The following is a 19,542-nucleotide window of genomic DNA, read 5'->3' as shown; positions in this document are numbered from 1 at the left end:
AGACCTCAATCAGATCACCGCGCAGGTGCCTAGTCTCCAGCCACTGCAATTTGCAGAACTTAAGCCTCTCTTGGTAAGAGAATCCCTTCATTCCCCTCACCAATCGTGTTGCTCTTCTCTGTACACGCTCAAGCAAATCTACATCCTTCCTAAAATGAGGCCTCCAGACCTGTACGCAGTACTCAAGGCGTGGCCTGACCATTGCCTTATACAGAGGGACAATCACCTCCTTTTCCCTGCTAGCAAAATTCCTATATATCATTGACAAAACCCCATGACCCGCCCTAGCAGCCTGTCTGCACTGCTCAGAAAACTTCATATCTGACTGCACAATTACTCCCAGGTCTTTTTCATTTTCTACCACCTTAAGTGTAGTACCACACAGTTGGTACGTTTCTCTGGGGTTACTTCTACCCATATGCAGTACTTTGCATTTGTCAAGGTTGAACTTCAGTTGCCACTTCTTAGCCCATCTGCCCAAATTATCTAGATCCTGTTGCAGTAGCACACTGCTATTACTGTCATTAACAACCCTGCCAACCTTTGTGTCATCTGCAAACTTCAACATTAAGCCTGATATACCTTCATCAATATCATTGATAAATACACAAAACAACAGTGGACCCAACACCGAACCCTGTGGGACTCCACTAATAACATTAGTCCACGAAGAGCAGCACCCATTGATTACCACCCTCTGTCTTCTCCCACTTAACCATCCTTTTATCCATTGTAGCAACTTACCCTTAATACCATTCTGCTCCAATTTGTACAATAGTCTTCCATGCGCAACAGTGTCAAAAGCTTTCCTGAAATCCAAGTATATGATATCAAAATTATTTTTTGCATCCAGTTCCTTTGTGACCACATCATAATAACCAATCAAATTTGTCAGACAAGACTTTCCCATAACAAACCCATGCTGTGTTTGAATTATTGCTGCAGTCTTGTCTAGATGATCCTGCAATGCATCTTTAACCAGCGACTCCATTATTTTACCCGGAACAGAAGTTAAACTAACTGGTCTGTAATTACTCGTGTCACCCTTCGATCCACCTTTGTGAATTGGGGACACATTTGCACATCTCCAGTCCGTGGGAACCTCTCCTGAGTCCAAGGATGCTCTCATAATTATGGCTAAGGGTTTGCTTAGTTGCTTTGCCGCCTCCTTTAAAATAACTGGATAGATCTATCCAGTTATTTTAAAGGAGGCGGCAAAGGCTTCTGCGTCACCTGATAATTTATATGCATCCCATGCATTTTTCTTCTCTGTCACGAGTCTCATTAGTTCATTTGATAACCATTTAGGCCTAAACCTTGAACGATATTTCCAGGTGCCTTTCTTATGTTTAACTTCAACAATTTCTCCTCCACTTTGCTCTCAGTTATTACAAAATCATTAAGCACACTGCTACAATTTGATAACCTTCTTCCATTTTCAAATTGTAATAATTCCTCACGTGTGAATGTAGATGCAAAATACTCATTCAGTTTGTTTGCTATCTGAGCAGGATCATCAACAGTCGAACCATCGATGTCAAGTGGACCAATCATATTCATCCCCTTCCTTTTAGAGTTTATATAAGTAAAGAAATCCTTGCTGTTTTTCTTAGCATCTTTTGCCAAAGATTTCTCGTAATCCGCCTTCGCCTGCCGAACCTCCTTTGTGACCTGATTGTTGTTGTTGTTGTTGTTTGGTTTTTAGGAGCATTAGCAGCTTAGGCCATATTACTCCGGGATATGCGGTGGTCATTTCCTGACCTTTCCGCATCATCCGTATTTGGTGGTGACGGGCTCGAACCCCGGTCTAATCAAGAAGCGTGTGCTACGCACTGCTGCTCCTTCCCACCTGGCTACGGAGGCGCCTCCATGACCTGATTACAGACTAGCTTATATCTGCCACAGGCTTCTGCGTCACCTGATAATTTATATGCATCCCATGCATTTTTCTTCTCTGTCACGAGTCTCATTAGTTCATTTGATAACCATTTAGGCCTAAACCTTGAACGATATTTCTTAATCGGTATATAAAGTCTAGTTGCTTCCACGATTAATTCTTTGAATGCTTCCCACTTAGAATTTACTGTTTGTAACATCGTCAGTTGATCCCACTGTACAGAATTTAAAAACAATCTGAGACCACTGTACTCCCCTTTACGGAAGCAAAATCCCTTTCCTTTACCCCTGACGGTAGTTACCTCTTTGAATAAATCCCACTTCAGCACACTGTGATCACTGCCACCTAGTGGTTCCTTTATCTGGTTGCCTCTCGAACATGCTGCTGCAGAAAACAATCATCCAATAAATCCACAAAAGTCTGACTAGTGTGTGAGTGACCAACCCACAAGTTCCAGTCAATATCTGGGAAGTTAAAATCCCCCATTATAAGACATTCTGATTTACTGGCCCACTCTATTTCTCTGTACAATTGTTCATTGTACTCATTCAAGTCATTAGGCCTATAACACACTCCTACTCTTATTTTTCCTTTCGCAGTGCTTATCTCACACCAAACCGACTCAACAGAGCACTGTTCATCTATATTAACTGGGTGCACTTCCTTTGATTTTATGTTTTTCTTAATTAACAGCATAACACCCCCTCCCTTTCTGTCCTGTCTATCCTTTCTGTACACATTGTACTCCCCAAATTCCAGTTCAGCATTCCTTATATCTGTGTGACACCACGTCTCTGCTATCCCAACAATATCCGCCATTGATGTCTTGACCAACACTTCAAATTCATCAAGTTTATTTACTATACTTCTAGCATTGGTATACATGCAAGCATACATGCTCCTATGCCTATTCCTTGTTACCCTAACACATCCCATATACCCAACTATTCCATGATGACTGCCATCCGTCCCTGAAACCCCCAACACCCCTCGCTCCAGGTCGCTTCTTATTCTAATAGAAGTTGTGCAAGAATCACCTTCACCTCTGCCTGCGGTTACTGTTAAACTATTAGTCTTTGTATCCCCCCAAACTAGCAGTTTTCCGACCCACCTAACACTGCCTCGATAGCATCAGCAAATATTCTTGCACCCTTTCTATTTAAGTGTATCCCATCCCTGTAGAAGCAATCTCTCCTGTTAACAAGTACAGTCCAGGCTGAAAAAAATTCTACCCCTTGAGCCTTGCACAATCTTTCCAGGGCCGAATTGATCTGCTAGTTGGGGGGGATACAAGGACTAATAGATTAACAGTAGCCACTGGCAGAGGTGGAAGTGATTCTTGCACTGCTTCTATTGAAATGAGCAGAAGCCTGAAAAACAAGATGCAGGATATTTCAGAGACTGCTGGGAGTCATTGCAGTACAAGTAAACACATGGGTTGTGTTAGGGTAGCTAGGAATAGAAACAGGTGCATGTATACCTGCGTGTACACCAATGCTAGGAGTTTGGTAAATAAATTTGATGAATTTGAGGTATTGCTCAAAACATCAAAGGCAGATATTGTTGGGATATCAGAGACGTGGTGTCACACAGATATAAGTAATGCGGAACTGGAATTTGGGGAATACAATGTGTATAGAAAGGATAGACAGGACAGGAGGGGAGGAGGGGTTATGCTATTAATTAAGAAACACAAAGTCCAAGGAAGTGAAGCCAGTCGACATCGATGGACAGGGCAGTGTCGAGTCAGTTTGGTGTGACATAAGCATAGGGAAATCAAAATTGAGAGTAGGAGTGTGCTATAGGCCTAATGACTCTGATGAGTATAATAAGATATTGTACAGGGAAATAGAGTGGGCCAGTAAATCAGAGAGTCTTACAATGGCGGATTTTAATTTCCCAGATATTGACTGGAATTTGTGGGTTGGTCACTCGCACTCTAGCAAGGCTTTTGTGGATTTATTGGATGATTGTTTTCTACATCAGCATGTTCGTGAGGCAAAAAGAGGGAGCAATACTCTTGATCTGATTATCAGTAGTGATTCTTCGTGCATTAAGAATCTGCAGATAAATGAACCACTAGGTGGCAGTGATCACAGTGTGTTGAAGTGGGATTTACTCAAGGAGGTAACTACCATCAGAGGTAAAGGGAAGGGTTTTTGTTTTCGTAAAGGCGACTATGATGGTCTGAGACAGTATTTAAATTCTATACAGTGGGACCAACTGATGATGTTACCAACAGCAAACTTAAAATGGGAAGCATTCAAGGAACTAATCTTGGAGGCTACCAGGCTTTACATACCAACTAAGAAATATTGTTCAAGGTTTAGGCCTAAATGGTTGTCAGATGAACTAATGAGACATGTGGCAGAGAAGAAAAATGCATGGGAAACATACAAATTAATGGGTGACATGGAAGCCTATGACATGGGAGCCTTAGGCAGGGAAAGGCAGACTACGAAAAATCCTTGGCAAAGGATGCAAAGAAAAACAGAAAAGAGTTCTTTACATATTTAAACTCAAGAAGGAAAGGGATGAATCAGATTGGTCCACTGGATATTGATGGTTCAACAGTTGAGGATCCTGCTCAGGTGGCTAACAATCTAAACGAGTATTTTGCATCTACATTCACGCATGAGGAGTTATTCAGGAAGGAGAATGATGTAGGTAAAGTAAACATTGGCAGTGAGCTGGATGATTTTGTAATAACTGAGAGGAAAGTGGAGGAGAGATTGTTGAGGATAAACATAAAAAAGGCACCTGGGGTGGATGGGATCTATCCAGTTATATTAAAGGAGGCAGCAAAGAAAGTAAGCAAACCCCTAGCCATAATTATGAGAGCTTCTTTGGACTCAGGGGAGGTACCCATAGACTGGAGATGTGCAAATGTAACCCCAATTCACAAAGGAGGATCAAAGGCTGTCACAAGTAATTATAGACCTGTTAGTTTAACTTCTGTTCCAGGTAAATTAATGGAGGCACTGGTTAAAGAAGCACTGCAGGATCATCTAGACAAGAATTCAGTTATAGCTCAGACGCAGCATGGTTTTGTTAAGGGCAGGTCTTGCCTGACCAATTTTATTGGATACTATGATGTAGTCACAAAAGAACTGGATGCAGGGAATAACTTTGATATTATATATTTGGATCTTAGAAAGGCTTTTGATACTGTTGCACATGGAAGACTGCTGCACAAATTGGAGCAGTGTGGCATTGGAGGCAAATTGCTGCTATGGATAAGGGGATGGTTGAGTGGCAGAAGACAGAGAGTGGTAATCAGTGGACACTGCTCAACGTGGACTAATGTTATTAGTGGAGTTCCTCAGGGTTCAGTGTTGGGTCCGTTGTTGTTTTCGGTGTTTATGAATGATATTGATGATGGGATATCAAGTTTAATGTCCAAGTTGCAGATGATACAAAGGTTGGCAGGATTGTTAAGGACACCACTGACGCTATTCTGCTGCAACAGGATCTGGAAAGGTTGAACAGATGGGCTGAGAGGTGGCAAATGAAGTTTAACATTGACAAATAACATTGAAGTTTAACATTGACAAATAACATTGAAGTTTAACATTGACAAATAACATTGAAGTTTAACATAAAGTACTACATATGAGAAACAGTAACCCCAGAGCAACGTATCAACTCTGCGGTACTACACTGACAGTGGTGGAGAATGAAAAGGACCTGGGGGTAATTGTGCAGGCAGATATGAAGTTCTCTGAGCAGTGCAGACGAGCTGCAAGAGTAGCTCATGGTGTCTTGTCAATGATATACAGTAATTTTTCTAGCAGGGATAAGGAGGTGATTATTCCCTTGTATAAGGCAATGGTTAGGCCACATCTTGAGTACTGTATACAGGTCTGGAGGCCTCATTTCAAGAAGGATGTAGAGCTGCTGGAACGGGTACAGAGAAGGGCAACAAGATTAGTGAATGGAACACAGGGTTGCTCTTACGAAGAAAGGCTTAAGTTTTGCATATTACAGAGTCTGGAGACTAGGCACCGGCGAGGTGATCTGATAGAGGTGTATAAGGCTTTGAATGGTTTCAGCATGCTCAATGCCAATGGGATTCTTCACCTTGCTCAGAATAATCAGCTCAGAGGGCATAAATTCAAATTGAGGAAGGACGGATGTCGGATAGATGTGCGGAAATTTGCCTTTGGCCAGCGGGTGGTTGGTTGGTGGAACCGACTTCCATCACTTGTTGTAGTTGATAGCCTAAACAAATTTAAAGCTCAACTGGACAGGTATTTCGAACGAATGGAGGGGTGAAATGGGAGTGGTGTGTGTGTGTTTTTTTTTTTTGGCTGATGCTGAATAAGCTTGCTTTCTTGCATCATATGCCTCTACTAATGCTAATGCTATTCATTCAACTGCCATTTTCTGGAACAACCTTTCTTCGTACATATTTCTTGAAAATTACAGTCTTCAGAAGTTCGAGTCTAATGTCAACAAATATCTTCTTTTGTCTTCTTAACCTCCAACCTAAGCACAGTTCTAAGTACTATAGGTTCTAATACCTCTCGTTTGGGGTTTTCATAAAAAAATATATATATATATATGCACACATGTTTCTAATTGTTCGAATGTTACCTATTATTGGTGGTTTTTACATATAGACATTAGTGTTCATACAGTTCTGGTCATTAAGCTAGCCTTATTTAGGTCATCTTAAATCCGCATGGCCTATACATATTAGGTTTAGAAGTTTAATGCTTAATGATAATGAATTTTCATTTTAAATTACTGAAAATTTTTTATCTGTAGCAAAAAGTAATTACTAATTATTATTAACAGTATATTTCTATCTTATTACTATTATACTTTTTTAGTATAATACATTTTTGCATTCCATCACGTGGCCGTCAATCCCCTACTTCGTCGGGGGCTTTGAGTGGATTGACAGCCCTTTCGATGTAATGCCTCATACTTGCTCGTTTCTGTTTGTACCTATCACAGTTTTGCTATTTTAAGTTCCTTTTCTTTTGTTTTGTTTAATTTATAAAGTTCCTTCTATAATTTTAATTTTTAGATTTAAGTTTTTGATTTTTTTAAATAGTTTGCATATCTATTTATAGTATTAATTAGTTTTAATTTTTATTTTTTACGATCTCTTCAGCAAACTGTGATAGAGTACACAAAGCCCTATGAGTAAGTATCCGATATCGTTAAATTCCTACTTACTTAATTAATGCTGTACTCCGGTGGAGGTCATAGAACAGAAAGGGGCAATTTCCCGCCTTCTATTTGTTTTATAGGTAGCGATCTTTATAGCGCAGTCGCACTAGCGTTATCCTGTGTGTTGATGGTGCATTGGCCTCGGGCCCCGATTTTCATGCCAATGCCTGCGGTGGAGGTTTGTTGTTGGATCGATGATTTTCTGTAATCTTTATATGGGTTGTATTAACATGTGGATTAAATTTTTTTTGGCAATAGGCTGTAGTTCAGTCAGACGACGAGCCTCATCTGAGTGCAATAAACCTTATAAACTTGGGGATACTTTTTCTGAGTAAATACTATTTTATTTTTAGATGGTCTTCGATGAATATATGTGGGTCTACATTGGGGTGATGTGTTCTAATATTTGCGTATATGGCCAGTTTCTATGTGATACCTACTGAATCAGTTGGGAATTTTGTTTATATCTAGGGTTTTTATGAGTTTTTGTATTGCCATCTTTACGCTTTCTATATTGTTGCAGATTTTTAAAAGTCTCTTTTATCATAGTGATGTGTATTTTGTTTTGGTTGATGGCGATTTCACTGTCTAAGTAGACAGCTTGTTGGTTGTTATCCGGATTTGTACATTCAATTTTTAAGTCTGTTGGGTAAGTGTTCTTTGCTACATTTGCAAAGTTGTCATAGTTGATCACGAGGACGTCATCTATATATTTGTAGAATTTAATATTTTCTGTGATGTTGCTTTCATAATGGTGCAGGTAGAGGTTAGCTATAGCACATGAACTGCTGGACCCCATAGCTATCCCCCTGCATTGCATATATATATACATATTCGATACACATCGAGGGTGCATGCCCTCGAAGTATTAAAAGTGAGGGGCCCAGCAAGCTCTCAGCTGCCCACACCAACGCCAGAGCTTGCACTTGAGCATCACGCAACACAGCGGCAACCCCCAAGGCAGAATGTGCTGATCCCAAAGGAACTAGTAGTTGTTTGTGACTCTATTGTCAGGGAAACGGGAAACATGCTTTGTAAAAAGGATAGGTGGAACAGGACCAGGGTATGTCTGTCAGGGGTAAAGGTTGATGATGTAGAGCGGATATCATCTTTTAAGGGCACAAAAGGTGATAGCTGTACACGTTGGCACTAATGATATTAAAAGTAGGAGACTGGCGGAATTACTTAACAAGTACAGGTCACTGTTGGAAAAAAGCTGTGAATTAGGGTTGAATTTGAAAGTGTCTGCAATTCTGCCCAGACACAATAGGAGGGAGTATATGATGAGAGCCCTATCGATCAATTCGGCCCTGGAAACATTGTGCAAGGCTCAAGGGGTAGAATTTTTTTCAGCCTTGTCTGTACTTCTTAACAGGAGAGACTGCTTCTACGGGGATGGGATACACTTAAATAGAAAGGGTGCAAGAATGTTTGTTGATGCTATCGAGGCAGTGTTAGGTGCTTCGGAAAACTGCTAGATTGGGGGGGATACAAGGACTAATAGATTAACAGTAGCCACTGGCAGAGGTGAAAGTGATTCTTGCACTGCTTCTATTGGAATGAGCAGCATCTTGAAAAATAAGATGCAGGATATTTCAGAGACTGCTGGGAGTCATTGAGGTACAAGAAAACACATGGGTTGTGTTAGGGAAGCTAAGAAAAAGAACAGGTGCATGTATACTTGCGTGTACACCAATGCTAGGCGTTTGGTAAATAAATTAGATGAATTTGAGGTAATGCTCAAAGCATCAAAGGCGAATATTGTTGGGATATCAGAGACGTGGTGTCACACAGATATAAGTAATGCAGAACTGGAATTTGGGGAGTACAACGTCTACAGAAAGGATAGACAGGATAGTAAGGGAGGAGGGGTTATGCTATTAGTTAAGAAACACATAAAATCCAAGGAAGTGAAGCCAGTCGACATCGCTGGACAGTGCAGTGTCGAGTCAGTTTGATGTGACATAAGCATTAGGAGATCAAAATTGAGAGTAGGAGTGTGCTATAGGCCTAATGACTCTGAGGAGTATAATAAGAAACTGTACAGGGAAATAGAGTGGGCCAGTAAATCAGAGAGTCTTATAATGGGGGATTTTAATTTTCCAGATATTGACTGGAATTTGTGGGTTGGTCACTCACACACTACCAAGGCTTTTGGGGAGATTTATTGGATGATTGTTTTCTAAATCAGCATGTTCGGGAGGCAACTAGAGGGAGCAATACTCTTGACTTGATTATCAGTAGTGATTCTTCATGCATTAAGAATCTGCAGATACAGGAACCACTAAGTGGCAGTGATCACAGTGTGCTGAAGTGGGATTTACTCAAGGAGGTAACTACCATCAGGGGTAAAGGGAAGGGTTATTGCTTTCGTAAAGGCGACTATGCTGGTCTTAGACAGTATTTAAATTCTATACAGTTTGACCAACTGATGATGTTACCAACAGCAAACTCAAAATGGGAAGCATTCAAAGAACTTATCATGGAAGCTACTAGACTTTACATACCAACTAAGAAATATTGTTCAAGGTTCAGGCCTAAATGGATGTCAGATAAACTAATGAGACATATGGTAGAGAAGAAAAATGCATGGGATACATATAAATTAACATGTGACACAGAACCCTATGATAGATATAAGTTGATCTATAACCAATTTACAAAGGAGGTTAGGCGGGCGAAGGCAGATTACGAGAAATCTTTGGCAAGGAATGCAAAGAAAAACAGCAAGGAGTTCAGTTCTTTACTTATGTAAACTCTAGAAGGAAGGGGATGAATCAGATTGGTCCACTGGTCAGATTGATATTGATGGTTCAACTGTTGATGATCCTGCTCAAGTAGCTAACAAACTAAATCAATATTTTGCATCCACATTCACACATGAGGAGTTATTCAGGAAGGGGAATGCCAGAGGTGAAGTAAACTCTGGCAGTGAGCTAGATGATTTTGTAATAACTGAGAGGAAAGTGGAGGAGAGATTGTTGAGGATAAACATAAAAAAGGCACCTGGGGTGGATGGGATCTATCCAGTTATATTAAAGGAGGCAGCAAAGAAAGTAAGCAAACCCCTAGCCATAATTATGAGAGCTTCTTTGGACTCAGGGGAGGTACCCATAGACTGGAGATGTGCAAATGTAACCCCAATTCACAAAGGAGGATCAAAGGCTGTCACAAGTAATTATAGACCTGTTAGTTTAACTTCTGTTCCAGGTAAATTAATGGAGGCACTGGTTAAAGAAGCACTGCAGGATCATCTAGACAAGAATTCAGTTATAGCTCAGACGCAGCATGGTTTTGTTAAGGGGCAGGTCTTGCCTGACCAATTTTATTGGATACTATGATGTAGTCACAAAAGAACTGGATGCAGGGAATAACTTTGATATTATATATTTGGATCTTAGAAAGGCTTTTGATACTGTTGCACATGGAAGACTGCTGCACAAATTGGAGCAGTGTGGCATTGGAGGCAAATTGCTGATATGGATAAGGGGATGGTTGAGTGGCAGAAGACAGAGAGTGGTAATCAGTGGACACTGCTCAACGTGGACTAATGTTATTAGTGGAGTTCCTCAGGATTCAGTGTTGGGTCCGTTGTTGTTTTCGGTGTTTATGAATGATATTGATGATGGGATATCAAGTTTAATGTCCAAGTTGCAGATGATACAAAGGTTGGCAGGATTGTTAAGGACACCACTGACGCTATTCTGCTGCAACAGGATCTGGAAAGGTTGAACAGATGGGCTGAGAGGTGGCAAATGAAGTTTAACATTGACAAATAACATTGAAGTTTAACATTGACAAATAACATTGAAGTTTAACATTGACAAATAACATTGAAGTTTAACATAAAGTACTACATATGAGAAACAGTAACCCCAGAGCAACGTATCAACTCTGCGGTACTACACTGACAGTGGTGGAGAATGAAAAGGACCTGGGGGTAATTGTGCAGGCAGATATGAAGTTCTCTGAGCAGTGCAGACGAGCTGCAAGAGTAGCTCATGGTGTCTTGTCAATGATATACAGTAATTTTTCTAGCAGGGATAAGGAGGTGATTATTCCCTTGTATAAGGCAATGGTTAGGCCACATCTTGAGTACTGTATACAGGTCTGGAGGCCTCATTTCAAGAAGGATGTAGAGCTGCTGGAACGGGTACAGAGAAGGGCAACAAGATTAGTGAATGGAACAAAGGGTTTCTCTTATGAAGAAAGGCTTAAGTTTTGCAAATTACAGAGTCTGGAGACTAGGCACCGGCGAGGTGATCTGATAGAGGTGTATAAGGCTTTGAATGGTTTCAGCATGCTCAATGCCAATGGGATTCTTCACCTTGCTCAGAATAATCAGCTCAGAGGGCATAAATTCAAATTGGTGAAGGACGGATGTCGGATAGATGTGCGGAAATTTGCCTTTGGCCAGCGGGTGGTTGGTTGGTGGAACCGACTTCCATCACTTGTTGTTGAAGTTGATAGCCTAAACAAATTTAAGGCTCAACTGGACAGGTATTTCGAGCGAACGGAGGGGTGGAATGGGAGTGGTGTGTTTTTTTTTTTTTTTTTTTGGTTTTTTTTTGGCTGATGCTGAATTAGCTTGCTTTCTTGCATCATATGCCTCTACTAATGCTAAGGCACCTGGGGTGGATGGGATCTATCCAGTTATATTAAATGAGGCAGCAAAGGAAGTAAGCAATCCGTTAGCTATAATTATAAGAGCTTCCTTGAACTCAGGGGAGGTACCCACAGACTGGAGATGTGCAAATGTAACCCCAATTCACAAAGGAGGATCAAAGCCTGACACAAGTAATTATAGACCTGTGAGTTTAACTTCTGTTCCAGGAAAATTAATGGAAGCACTGGTTAAAGCACTGCAGGATCATCTTGACAAGAATTCAGTTATAGCTCAGACACAGCATGGTTTTGTTAAGGGAAGGTCTTGCCTGACCAATTTGATTGGATACTATGATGTAGTCACAAAAGAATTGGATGCAGGGAATAACTTTGATATTATATTTTGGGTCTTAGAAAGGCTTTTGATACTGCTACACATGGAAGGCTGCTGCACAAATTGGAGCAGTGTGGTATTGGTGGCAAATTGTTGCTATGGATAAAGGGATGGTTGAGTGGCAGAAGACGTGGTAATTGAGTGGCAGGAGAGTGGTAATTAATGGACACTGCTCGTGGACTAATGTTATTAGTGGAGTCCCTCAGGGTTCAGTGTTGGGTCCATTGTTGTTTTCTGTATTTATAAATAATACTGATGATGGTATATCAAGCTTAATGTCCAAGTTTGCAGACAATACAAAGGCTACTGACGCTATGCTGCTGCAACAAGATCTGGAAAGGTTGAGCAGATGGGCTGAGAGGTGGCAAATGAAGTTTAACATTGACAAATGTAAAGTACTACATATGGGAAACAGCAACCCCAGAGCACCGTATCAACTCTGTGGTACTACACTGACAGTGGTAGAGAATGAAAAGGACCTGGGAGTAATTGAGCAGGCAGATATGAAGTTCTCTGAGTATTGCAGACGGGCTGCAAGATAGCTCATGGTGTCTTATCAATGATATACAGGAATTTTTCTAGCAGGGATAGGGAGATGATTATTCCCTTGTATAAGGCAATGGTCAGGCCGCACCTTGAGTACTGTATACAGGTCTGGAGGCCTCATTTCAAGAAGGATGTAGGGCTGCTGGAACGAGTACAGAGAAGGGCAACAAGGTTAGTGAATGGAACAAAGGGTTGCTCTCACAAAGAAAGGCTTAAGTTTTGCAAATTACAGTGTCTGGAGACTAGGCACCGGCGAGGTGATCTGATAGAGGTGTACAAAGCCTTGAATGATTTGAGCATGTTCAATGCTGATGGGATACTGCCTCTTGCTGAGAATAATCACCTGAGAGGCCATAAATTCAAATTGAGGAAAGACAGATGTAGGACGGATGTGCGGAAATTTGCCTTTAGCCAGTGGGTAGTTGGTTGGTGGAACAGACTTCCATCCCTTGTTGTGGAAGTTGATAGCCTAAATAAATTTAAGGCTCAGCTGGACAGGTATTTCGAACGAACGGAGGGGTGAAGTGGAAGGTTTTTTTTTTTTTTTTGGCTGATGCTGTATAAGCTTGCTTTCTTGCATCATATGCCTCTACTAATGCTAATGCTATATTAAAAAAAAAAAAAAAAAAATTTAATCCACATGTTAACACAACCCATATAAATATTATAGAAAATCATCGATCCAACAACAAACCTCCACCGCAGGCATTGGCATGAAAATCAGGGGCTGAGGCCAATGCACCATCAACACACAGGATAACGCTAGTGCGACTGCGCTATAAAGATCGCTACCTATAAAACAAATAGAAGGCGGGAAATTCCCCCTTTCTGTTCTATGACCTCCACCAGAGTACAGCATTAATTAAGTAAGTAGGAATTTAACAATATCGGATACTTACTTGTAGGGCTTTGCGTACTCTATCACAGTTTGCTGAAGAGATCGTAAAAAATAAAAATTAAAACTAATTAATACTATAAATAGATATGCAAACAATATTTAAAAAATTCAAAACCTTAAATCTAAAAATTAAAATTATAGAAGGAACTTTATAAATTAAACAAAACAAAAGAAAAGGAACATAAAATAGCAAAACTGTGATAGGTACAAACAGAAACGAGTAAGTATGAGGCTTTACATTGAAAGGGCTGTCAATCCACTCAAAGCCCCCGACGAAGTAGGGGATTGACGGCCACGTGATGGAATGCAAAAATGTATTATACTAAAAAAGTATAATAGTAATAAGATAGATATATACTGTTAATAATAATTAGTAATTACCTTTTGTTACAGATAAAAAATTTTCAGTAATTTATCATGAAAATTCATTATCATTAAGCATTAAACTTCTAAACCTAATATGTATAGGCCATGCGGATTTAAGATGACCTAAATAAGGCTAGCTTAATGACCAGAATTGTATGAACACTAATGCCTATATGTAAAAACCACCAATAATGGGTAACATTCAAACAATTAGAAACAAATATATACTGGCACGTATAATGTTCAATTGGCCAATACGGCAAAAAACAATGGCATTAATGATGCACAAAGGAAGGATTAAAATACAAAAAAATACATACATCTAAACGTAATATTAATATATAAACCAACAATTTACACACACACACACACACACACACACACACACACACACACACACACACACACACACACACACACACACACACACACACACACGTATAACATGTATCTGACAGAAAATCTGCACACACAAACATATGTGACATGTAGCTACTTAAACAACCAAACATTTCTCACTGCCAAGTGAAAGTTGTATCTTACAGCATGGGAAAATTGTCTTTTCAGTGGGACCTAATTTTAATGACTACAAGAGCTAAATGGGAAATGTGTAAGGAACAAATTTTGGAGGCTACTAATCTTTTGATAACAATGAAAAGATATCATTGTAAAATGGATGACAGAAGATCTGATGATCTTAGTAGCAGAGAAGAAAGATGCATAGTATGATTATAAATTATCATTAAGTAGAAACCAGTTCATTATCGAATTACTTAGGGGTTAGACATGCGAGGCAGATTACGAGGAGTCCTGAGTTCAAAGAACATTAGCAATGATTTCTTCACTGATGGTAGCAGTAAAAGAATCAACCATATTGGTCCTCCTGATTATTTTATGTTTATAAAATAAATTTAATATAGATTAATAAATCAGTGTTCATCCATACCCAATTGATGTCACAAGGAGCTAACTAACTTCATGTCAAAACCCAGGTAATAATTTCTGGAAATAAAGGTGAAATTTAAACTGTGTTTATCTTCATTTCTGATTTTTTTTTTTTTTTTAAATTGGTTATGTAATTTTTTTGTTACATTATTTTTTCCAAAATTGAGAGGCAAGTCACATGTGCTGCAAGTTGGAAATCCCTAGTTTAGATAATTCTAATTGGGAGTTGAATGATTTTATGAAATGATTAGTTAATTAAATGGTTAGTTAAATGCACATTAAATTTTATGTGGATACCGGCAAGGCACTGACTCAGAGGCGTAGCCAGGTTTTCAGCGCCCTTGGTAAATTTGTGCCTATGCCTTTTTTCGATAATTGGTAAAATCATAATAAATAATAAGTACAGTTGGACCTCTATTTAACAAACGTCTTTATAGCAAATTTTTCTATTTAGAGATGTTTTCTTTTTACCAAATTTTTTTAGAATTTGCTAAATAGAATTTTATTCTTTATCAAATTTTTTCATTTTATGGAAACGAAAATTTTCTTCGTAGAACGAAGAAAATTTTCCATATAACGACTGCATTACTAGACTTAATTGGGTATACATCGTTCTCACCCATGGCCTTCAAGCAAGCAATAATGCTGTTGTTACACCAGAATTAAAAGATAAAGAGATTACCATCTGCAGAGATTACTATCCGACTACCTGTCCCACATACCGAGAAGTCGAACTGACCAACTACTTTCTGTGTATCCATAGCCAGTGGGCAGACCAGACCAAGGTGTATTAAATATTCAGACAATAGGCTCTGGTCAACCTTCTATTGTAAGCACACTGTTAGAGATTTAGAAGAGAGTTGTTTTCCTTTATCCCGACAAGCGGTCATCTGTTGTTTCGTGGGAGTGAAACGGCACCATTTCAAAGCTATTGGCCTATCATCGACCACATTATGAGATACAGAGGAAATGATGGCTCCCACACTATTATCGTAGTTTTTTCTTAAGAGTTATCTATGGTGTATCCACATTGATATTATATAGATATAAAACTGTTACTCTTAACATATTATGCCTTGTTGCATTTAGTTATTTTAAATTATTTCACTTCGTACTTTGGTATGAAAAATGTTCTGGAATCGCATATTAAACACCACACTAATTATTTATCTCCAGAAATTCTGGAATTGCATATTAAACACCACACTAATTATGTATCTCCAGAAATTCAGAATGAATTTACTAATTTGTTAGTAAATTCATTCTGAATTTCTGGAGATAAATAATTAGTGTGGTGTTTAATATGCAATTCCAGAACATTTTTCATACCAACGTCAAATTGGCTGACAAATTTTATCAAGTTTAAAAATACGCCACAATTTCTTTTCTTGGGTATTGATATTACTAGCATATCCATGAAATGCCAAATTATTTTCAGTACAGAACAATATACATTTCAATATATGACACCATTTCGAATCACTTCTTAATGCTGCTTGTGCAGCGTCATTAATTAGTCCACCTTTTTGAAGACCCTTTTCTAATAATTTTCATTTTGTGAAATTGTTTGTGTTGTAATTAATTCTCGTGAAAAAGAACGTTTGGATTTAGATGATTCCAATCCTTAAATCTATCTGAGCTGCAAAATGGAACATTATTTGTGCCAGATACAAATAAGAGGCACGTAAAACAATATATTGCATCTTTGTTTTTGCAATAAAATAACCATTTCCTGTCTTTTTTTTTTTCTCATTACCTTTATTTTTGTATTTCCATGAATTATTGAAACATCGGCCATTAGTGACAGGATACGTATTTAAGACTATATGTTCGGGACCGCGTTGCACCATAAGAGATCTGTTTTTGTGGGTATTAAAGTTCCATGTGGTCGGATCATTAAAATTCAGAATTACATGTTCCATGTTAATGTTATTGCTGCCCTCATTTTCTTCTGCAAACTGTCGTTGGTTATTGTCCAACTTCAACTGTTTGAGCTTTTCTTGGACTTCCATTTCAATGGCATCATCATTTGTTTTATCTTCATTCGAATCATGTTCATTTTCTTTGTCACTTTCAGGTTTGGAGTGGCTTAGTGTAAGCCAGTTTTGTAAACTAGTGAAATGTTTTTTTCTAATTTCCTCTTTTTGCTGTCTTTCTACGCGGTACTGATGTCCACCTTTTTTTCTTTGGTGGCACGTCTAAAATTAATTTGGCCTTTATTGTTTTATTTAAATTATAAATCACAATATTCACGATTACCTGTTTATATAGCAATCACAAAAACACTATAACTTATTCAGTTTGTACACAACGCATGAATTGCGAACTACTATGCATTCGAGCATGCGCTGATGAAGCGATCGCCTGATTGGTTCCTTGTTACATTCTGGACAGCAAATAGATCTATGATGCTATGCAGTATGTACTCAGATATAAGGATGCATGCAGGTTTGAATCACCGTGCGAAAATTAATTTTCACCCTCCCTGTGCTGTCATCTTGATTCAACATCATCGAGGGGCGCCATTTCGTCAGCTAGCCTCGGGTGTCGAAATAGCTTGACACTGTACTGATGTAGTCTGTCAGTGGCACCCTTCTCCTGTCGGCGCCCTTGGCACCTGCCCCGATGCCAAGGCATTCCTACGCCACTGCACTGACTGAAACTTATGAATTAATGTAGCTAACATTTCATTTTGAGTTGCAATGGTGTGCCTTTGTTTGTTTTTGATGTTCCATCATTTTAAAGTGGGTCAAATGTCCATTAAAAGTAACAAACTTTCTGGATGCCCTTCAGTGAGAATATTGACTATTTGTGAAATGGTTGAAGAGTTCAGCATTTGTTGTGGTACATGCAGTTTTAACAGAAGATTTGGAAATTACACAGCACTCACTCCAGCTTGTGTAGCAGTTTTTAGCCAAAAAAAAAAAAAAAATCCAAATGTGGGATAGCCTCTATCCATATACAAATATGGTCGGCACTTGAGCAATCAGACAGTGTGGCAGAAAGAAGTGGTACTCTCAGATAAGAATAGGACATACCCTTCTGACTCACCTCCATTCATGGGCAGTAATCCTCCTCAGTGTCCACACTGCTCAAAACATCTAACAGTCAAACATATTTTGATTGACTGTTCACACTAGCAGCATTGAACTTCAGTACTTCAAAATCTGGCTAATCTTCAAGAACCGTTGACATTACATCATATCATTGGAGGGGAGACAAATATTAATGAACTTTTCTGTTTTTTGAAAGAAATTGGAGTGTATAATCTTTTATGAATGAGTTTCTGAACTGAAATGAAATTGAGCTGGTTTCATTCTTAATTATTTTCTGATATTCCTATGAATAGGTGCATTATAGCCATAGCCGTAGCAGCTAATGCACCAATAAACAACTATACCTCACACACACACACACACACACACACACACACACACACACACACACACACACACACACACACACACACACACACACACACACACACACACACACACACACGCACAAATATGGTTCCTTATGAGTTTTTTCTGTTTGCTTTAAAAAATAAAATAAAACAAATAATACAACAGGGCAGCTTTTGGTAACTTCAGAAATTGAGGGGGCAAGGGAGAGAGATTGATTCACCAATGGCAGGAGCAGTGGAATAAACGTTACGTGCTATAGGAGCTTACTTCTGGTCAGCCCTCATAAGCTAATGTAGAATTTCATTTAATATGTATTATAGTATGTTTGTTTGTTTGTTTTTTTTGTTTAAAGTGTTAATTGTAATTTAAGAATATGAAAAGGTACTGCTTAAATCAAACTTTTTTTCCCCTCTATTTTCTAGTGAAGGAACAAGGAGAGAAAACACTTTGAAAAATGTAGGAATAAGAAAATATGCGTTTACCAGCTTGCAGTTAATGACATTACCTAAGTTATATCGGCCTCCAGCAGGTACTTTTGGTAATGTACAATCTTAATATCTTAGATTGCAACTGAGCAGTGACCTGAAGAATAGCACATTACACTGATGCAAAGGAGCAAATTATATAACATAAGAGCAAATAAAATTGTACTGCTTCGAAATTGCCTGTGATGGGATTTGATTGAAATGATATATTATTATAGACTATTTGTAGTATTATCTTAGATTATTTAACAGTACGTATTTAAATTATTTCCTTAATACAGTTGTAGTGATTACAAGTCTGTTTTCTAGATGTTAAATAGATTTGGTGAAATCCTCTAATTTGAGATCATTCACTGCTTTTGTATTTCTATATGAAATGTTTAATGCTGTTGTAAATTTAAATATTGCAGGAATGAAAACAAAAAGAATTGGGGGTGGAGGAAACTAAGTCCATTACACCAAAGTACAGGGTGGTCCAAGGTAGTGCCTGTAAACTAGCAACTACTTTTTCTGAAAATATGTTTGCAGAAAATCCAAGGACATCATTAAGTGTCCGAAATTAATCATTCTGAAATAAAATTATGCTCCAAAAATGTCCGTTATTTTAAAAATGTGCTTATAAATTTTCAGAAGCAAATTTATTAGTCAACTGAAGCACATTTAATTAATTTCATTTGTTCAAAGTTTAACATTTTTGTATCGAAATTGGACATAGTTTGCTGTTAGGACTAATTACAGATGATTATATAAAACAGAAAATAATATAATGTGAGAAGTATTAATGGTTTTGTTTTTTTATTTCATGTAATTAAACATTT

At 38.5% G+C, this 19,542-nt stretch overlaps 1 protein-coding gene across 2 annotated transcripts in view; it reads left to right on the top strand.

The window, feature by feature from the left end:
* The window catches only part of LOC150085539 (inositol polyphosphate-4-phosphatase type I A), a 557,621-nt gene extending 538,316 nt beyond the window's left edge, over positions 1-19,305 (top strand). Inside the window, exon 23 of one of the 2 annotated variants that reach the window (XM_090373328.1) lies at positions 19,135-19,305. In XM_090373328.1, the coding sequence (XP_090229454.1) occupies positions 19,135-19,222 (88 nt within the window). In that variant the 3' untranslated portion in view covers positions 19,223-19,305. Of the gene's footprint in view, positions 1-18,661; positions 18,909-19,134 lie in introns of those variants that run through there. The other variant, XM_090373327.1, reaches the window with a different exon arrangement.
* Positions 19,306-19,542: the final 237 nt, after the last annotated feature.

Source organism: Mastigoproctus giganteus, chromosome 5 (assembly GCF_048544385.1).
Source record: "Mastigoproctus giganteus isolate SK-2022 chromosome 5, ASM4854438v1, whole genome shotgun sequence".
Taxonomy (NCBI): Eukaryota; Metazoa; Arthropoda; class Arachnida; order Uropygi; family Thelyphonidae; genus Mastigoproctus; species Mastigoproctus giganteus.
The sequence above is the reverse complement of the archived record's forward strand: the minus strand, read 5'-3'. Positions and strand labels throughout refer to the sequence as shown.